The sequence below is a fragment of the Solanum tuberosum genome, unplaced genomic scaffold (assembly GCF_000226075.1).
Source record: "Solanum tuberosum cultivar DM 1-3 516 R44 unplaced genomic scaffold, SolTub_3.0 scf00188, whole genome shotgun sequence".
Classification (NCBI taxonomy): Eukaryota; Viridiplantae; Streptophyta; class Magnoliopsida; order Solanales; family Solanaceae; genus Solanum; species Solanum tuberosum.
Window position 1 is genome coordinate 1,146,435 of NW_006239119.1, and position 6,913 is coordinate 1,153,347.

The following is a 6,913-nucleotide window of genomic DNA, read 5'->3' on the forward strand; positions in this document are numbered from 1 at the left end:
GGGGGGGGGAATAGTCTATTTCTGTAACTATTTTGTATAGTTTAAGGAGATATTATATTTTGTGTGTATCTATTTTATAACGATAAGGATCAAATATACTTCTGTAGTATTCGAAATAGCTTAAATATATCTCTTATTATATGTTCGGTTTGAATATATCCCTAATGTTATATTTTTGTTCAAACATACCCTTCCCATTATACTTTAGTCCAATTTTTTCCTTAATCTTAACGAAAAGACATGTGGCAAGCTCATAATCAAATGACTTATCCCAAAATTTTAAATACTCAATTCTTTTAGAAATTCATCCCCAACTCATTCCGTACGCTTTGAATTCTTTTATTTTCAACTTCTTCTTCTTAAAAAAAAGGCAAATAATTTGTCATACGCGATAGTTGGGATCATTTCTCTTTTATTTTGGATTGAGGTATTTTTAATAAATGTATAATAAGTTTTAACTATGATTAATATTTTTTAAAAGTGAGTATTAATAAAATACACTAGTAAAATCTCTTTTACAATTTTTTGATGCACCAAAAAATGAGTTGCACCCCACGTTCATTAATTTCCTTGTAGTATAGTAAGAAGATATCAGTGATGTGACTAATTTTATATTATAGAAATAAATTTGAAGAATCGTCTTCTTTAATTTGTGCTGGAAAAGGGTAGCACAACAATGTTGAGTGAATCGTGATACACATATTTCATCATTTCTATATACAAAAATATAATTATAAAAGAGAAGATGATATTTTTAAAACAACTAAAAAGCGGAGGAAATGGGTTTGAGATGAGTAAATGAGTGGATCTCTAAGAAAATTGGGAGTGAATCACTTGATTCTGTGCTTGCCGTGTGTCTTTCCATCAAGATTAAGGATAGATTTGTGCCAAAGTATTATGAGAGGAATATATTTGTATTAAAAGTATAATGAGAGGAGTATATATATTTGGATCTAAAGTATAACGATAGATATATTTAAATTATTTCCGATAGTACAAGAGTATATTTGACCCTTCTCCGATTTCCTAGTAATAAATATTATCTTAATTTCTATTATTCAATTTTTAACTAACTTGTGTGACATCCCAAATTAATAGTATGAGAAAATATATTCACATATTCGAAATAACTAACTAAGTAATAATTATTTAGCAAGTTCATTTGGATATTAATATATTCATTGAGCAAGCTTATAGTTATATTGTTTAAAACAACTAACTAATAATTATCGAGTTAAATATCAACATAAAATAGGATAGACGAATAAATTATTTAACACACTTAAACCTAACCTTTAAAAGAATAATATAGAGTTTATAAGCTAACCTACAAAAAAACATCTAAGGACCCGTTTGGGCATGCGATACGAAATCATGATTTGAAATCAGAATGATTTGAAGTTAAAGTTGATGTTTTGCGTAACACCCCGTATCCGAAAACAGACTAACCAGTAGATTTCCAAAATTTGTAGGTGCAACCCACGGTTGCCACCCACGGACCGTAGGTGGGATCCGTGGATGGCCACCTGCAACCTTCCCAGAAAAAATATATCAGAAATTGGTCTAAGGGTTGACCCACGGCCGGACCCACGAACTGTAGGTCAGACCACGGTCCGTGGTCCAGGGCCGTAGGTCGTACCCCAGATTTCAACTCCCAGAACTCCGTCGACGGTTGACCAGCACGGACCGTGGGTCAGTTCCGTTGGTAGCCTTGACAACTTTTAAGTCAGGGGTTGTTTGGTCTTTTTCCTATGCATTGGACCCCTAAACTACGTCGTTTAACTCCTAAACTACATAATTTTGGTCAGTTTTAGCCTAGTAGCTTAATTAGAACCTAACCTAATCAATCATTCACCAAAAAATCATCGATCTTAGAGCAAAACAAGAGGAAGAAATCGAACAACCCTGGTTTAAGAACGCAACAAGGTTCCGTCAGTTCCAGCCCCGAAATCAGAAGATTTCTCCGTAAAATTCGTCACCAGGTATGTGAAATTTCACTAGTGGGTTCCTTTCACCCATTAGATCCCTAGAATTCAGTCAGATTCTTGCTTCCCTCCATATCATCTAGACCTAGGGTTTCTAGAATTTCAGCAGATTATTATGAATTAGTTAATTTAATGTCCAAATCAGATGATCATATAGTAGTATCGTTTTTGCCCAGATTCATGCATAAATTCAGAACCCTAGTTATGTAGTTCTTTTAGTTCACGAATTACATTAACTAGGATATATAAACAAATATACATGCCTCAGTTTTTGCATGTCAGATTATTGAGCTATCCAGTTTACTTCAGTATGTTATAAACTTCACATATTCAGTTGGGAGTAGGCTTTATACCGAGTTGGACTAGGATCAGTCACTCTTAAGTCCCAGAACTACGTGCCCCCGTAGGTTATAAGTCCCCTTTGTGGGCATCAGATTAGTGATCACGCCAGTCATGCCTCCATACCTCTGGCAGGGTATATTGGGTCCTCTTGATGGGGCGTATACATCGGACTCCACATTTAGCTCATGTGGTTTTATGTCGGTTATTAGTAGCTCCCAGGTCAGATTCTAGTGCATTGACCAAATTATTAGTTACAGTTCAGTATTCAGTTTCAACATGTTATAAACTTGGTCATTGCATTCAGTTAGTTCATGTTCAATATTTTCAGTATAGTATCATGCTTATATCATGTTCAGATTATATTATTGCTCAGTTATATGCTTTGTTCAGTTATGTATTTCATTCAGCTTTATTCTATTCGGCATGCTCAGTACCTGCATACTCTACGCTACATCTTCTCATGATGTAGGTTCAGGTCCTCAGCATTCAGATCACACATAGATCGGTCCTCGATCTTTAGTTTAACAACATCAGTGGTGATTCCTCATTTTTCGAGGATGGTTGACATGTTTATTTTCTACTTTCGGTCTTTAGTTTTAGTTTTGCTAGATTTAGCTGAGCATGTCCCAACATTTCTAGTCAGTTAGAGGCTTTATTTCAGACATATATAGTTAGTTTCAGTTTTAGCTTTGGAGTTTGATATTTCAGTTGCCATTGAACTCATAGTTCTTTTATTCATATAGTAATGGGTATTCCTCATCATTTCAGTTTACCTTATGTGTAAGCTTCTGCACATTATTTCTATTTCAGTAAATCTTTAAGTATGCTTATGATATGCCAGCAGGGTTAGCTTGGGGTCACTTGTGATCCTAGGTCTCGTGTCCGCGTCCTGGGATAGCTTTGGGGCGTGACATTTTGTTTGGACATGCATTAAAATTTCTAAGTTGTTTTTTTCTCATTAACATGAAAACTGCATAAGTTGTTAAAACTATTAATATTTTTCCTATTCGTATACAATCTTACTAGATGAGCAAATCACAGTTCATAAACAAAATATCAGAGTATCCTAAAGTGCCACATTGATAAATCACATATCTTCATGTTTCTTGTATAAATAAATGTCTTTAGTGCAAACTTCTAAATACACATAATTTTATAAAGATCTATTTGTCAATAATTGTAGTAACTAGTTATTCTTTAATATAATCATTTCACATGGTACAAACAATATTTTCACACCGAACACAAGTTATTTTTTGCACGATATAAAATGAGAGATCCTTTTTTGTAAAATATAAACTTTTGAGTCAATTTCATAATTAATTATTATTTAAACTAATGATTTAGAATCTCAAATTAAGTTTTTGTTATAGAAAATTTAAGATTTGAAATCATGAAAATCATAATATCAAATTGCATGACTAAATATTCATTTGAAATCAAAATTTAAAATTATGACTTTATATTGCATGTTCAAATACAAATTAAGTGTTAGAATCCCCTATTTTATATTCCTCATATAACGTACTAATCTAGTACACTATATAACCTTTGATGACCATAAAATTCGCTGGAACCTAGCGAATTAAGTTCTTTGTTCAGAAAACGTTCTTTAATTATACCCAAATGTAAACTACATCATTGAATTTATTTATTTTTTATATAAAACATCCTTCAAGTATTTGAAGTTAACAATTTACATCCTTCTATTAGATATTGTCAAAAAACTAAGGGATTCTACAAAGCATGAGCATTCACGTAACTATCAACAAAAGTTTTTCTGCATAATTTTACTACCTGCTATAAAAAGTTTATGAAGAAAAATATTAAAAATATTGGACACAATTGCTTATTGACACAAAAAATGTTAGGAAGGTGTGATATACATGATCTACTCTTTTTCTCATTTACCAACAGAAATAAGTTGGAGCTTATCTTCACCTTTTTGAAAGCCAACTGTATTTAGTTCAATAATTTTTTGGGGCAATCTGATATTGAATCGATCAATATTCTGATTATATCTCGCATTGGAGTTGCATTCTCTATTATTAGTAGAGGAACTCTCCAACAAACAACCCTTCTAGCAGACTCAATTGAGAAGAAACATATTTCATCTGTTAATTTTTTTTAATATTAAATCACATGTGAAATAAATGACAAACAATTATCAACTTAATTTTTTTTACATAATGCGAAAGTCAATTATCGAAAAAGTTTACAATAATAGTTTTGACGTATCTCAAAATAATAAATACGAAGGGAAAATTGGAAATATGTTTTCTACTGAGAATAATAGTTTAAGAATGCAATCTGATTATTTTTGGCCAAAAACGTCTTTACTTTTAGGTGATATTTTGGTCAAACTTTGCGAAATGACATTTTTAGGTGATATTTTGGTTAAACTTTGCGAAATGACATTTTTAGGCGGGCCTCTTTGTTTCCGGCATTATTATTATTATTACTTTCCTCCACACTGTCACTATCCCTGTCCCCCTTTCTCCCCCTTTGATTTTTAATAATGATTGAATATATATAAACATAAATAGTATTAATTAGTAGTCTCCCTAGCACAAGAGCTCTCCACTCCTTGAGCATACCCAACTTCCAACACCAAAACTAGTGCTCAACAGCTCACTCTTCTACTGCTGCTTCGAAGTTTGTTTAGTCGGAGAAAATAGATACACGCGCCTCCATCCTCTCTGTAATGCAGCATTGCCGTCTGGCCGGATATTAAACACAATGGGTAAGTGCCATCGCCGGAACGATGTCGCATCGGTAGTCCTCGACCCTCCTGTTTCCACTACCGGACCTGATCACTTCAAGCTCTGGTCTACTTTTTCTCGCGCATCCTTCCGCCGCATGATCCTCGATGCCGTCCGATGTGGCGGCAGAAGTCACAAGCCTTCTTCCAAGTCTCCTCCCGATCAGCCGCCCAGACCTGTTGGTCCCATTGATGTAAGATCTGAATGTGAACACAAGAAACCTGCCGGATCCGACAGGTTGTCGGAGCTCTTGAGGCTGTCCGAGTCGTCTGAGAACGAGGAGGATGTACGGCAAAAGGTGCAAATGTTGGAGGAGTTGAAGAGAGTAGTCAAGCGCTTACAGAGTAGCAATGTTTTGGAAGGAGCGAAGGAGGTCCGGCGACTTACCAAAGAGGTTTCCGACGCCAGAACCACCCTAGCTTTGCTCGGAGCGATTCCACCACTTATGGCGCTGCTTGATTCAGAAGATTCCATTTCTCAGATCGCTGCTCTCTATGCTCTGCTTAACCTTGCAATTGGCAATGATGCGTAAGTTTGTTTATTTATTTTCGTTTAGTTGCCTTATTCTAGCCTAGTAGGATCTGAGTAGATAATAATTTTTGCAATCCTTCTGTAGAAATAAAGCAGCCATCGTTAAGGCAGGGGCTATTCATAAGATGCTCAAGCTGGTTAATGAATTCCCAAATTCAGAAGTCGCTGAAGCTGTAGTTGCTAATTTTCTTGGGTTGAGTGCTTTGGACTCCAATAAACCCATAATTGGTTCATCTGGAGCAATTCCATTCCTGGTGAAGAATTTGGACAACACAAACAGTTGTCAAGCTCGACAAGATTCGTTGAGAGCGCTTTACAACCTTAGCATCTCGCCTTTGAATGTTATCCCCATACTTGAGAGTGATCTAATAGCCTTTATCATGAACAAACTGGGAGATATGGATGTAAGCGAGAGATTTCTGTCCATTCTTTGCAATTTAGTATCAGTAGCAGAGGCCCGAAAGGCAATTAGTAGTGTACCAGATGCATTCCCCATGTTGGTTGATGTTGTGAGTTGGACAGATGCACCAGGTTGCCAAGAGAAAGCATCCTATATTTTGATGGTGATGGCTCACAAGTCGTATGGAGATAGACAGGCAATGATTGAGGCTGGAGTTGCTTCAGCCCTGCTTGAATTGACCCTTCTAGGAAGCACATTGGCTCAGAAGCGGGCATCGAGAATCTTGGAATGCTTGAGGGTGGACAAAGGAAAGCAAGTTTCTGATAATTATGGTGGTATGAGCACCACGATATCTGCCCCACAAGATTGTACAACATATTGTTCGAGTGTTGAATTGAAAGATGGGATGGAGGATGATATGATGAGTCAAGAGAAAAAAGCAGTGAAGCAATTAGTCCAGCAGAGCCTGCAGAATAACATGAAGAGGATAGTGAAAAGGGCTAATCTACCCCATGAATTTGTTCCTTCTGATCATTTGAAGACCTTCACATCAAGCTCAACTTCTAAGAGCGTGCCATTTTGAGATGACGGAGTATTTGGTAGCTTGAGATTTTCTATTTAAGGTATGGTTTTGTCTCGTCTGTTGTAGTTTCTGGATAACTATAGTATAGTGTAAATTTTAATATTAGTACCTTCTTTCGAGTTCATGGATATCTACTACTGTTAGAGAGTTTGTATTCGTACTAGATTTAGTTGATGTAGACCTTGCATCGCATGATAATAAAAATATTGTTGATCTGGATGCCAAATATTCAACGCTTATGTCCTTGCACTCTGTGTGATGAGTTGAAACAATTCATAAACAGAAGTAAAGCTGTGAAATGAGATATTTT

At 35.5% G+C, this 6,913-nt stretch overlaps 1 protein-coding gene across 1 annotated transcript; it reads left to right on the forward strand.

Moving 5' to 3' along the window:
- Window positions 1-4,863: 4,863 nt before the first annotated feature.
- LOC102587079 (U-box domain-containing protein 12-like) lies at window positions 4,864-6,829 on the forward strand. The gene is made up of 2 exons (XM_006355215.2): window positions 4,864-5,617; window positions 5,706-6,829. Exons 1-2 carry the CDS (start codon window positions 5,067-5,069, stop codon window positions 6,601-6,603), a joined length of 1,449 nt encoding a protein of 482 aa, XP_006355277.1. The 5' UTR covers window positions 4,864-5,066; the 3' UTR covers window positions 6,604-6,829.
- The last annotated feature ends 84 nt before the right edge of the window (window positions 6,830-6,913 follow it).

Excerpts from the sequence above, each read along its gene's own strand:
- LOC102587079 (XM_006355215.2), top strand. The coding sequence starts at position 5,067 with ATGGGTAAGTGCCATCGCCGGAACGATGTCGCATCGGTAGTCCTCGAC. Across the intron at positions 5,618-5,705 it reads CTTGCAATTGGCAATGATGC|AAATAAAGCAGCCATCGTTA; the intron begins GTAAGTTTGTTT and ends ATCCTTCTGTAG.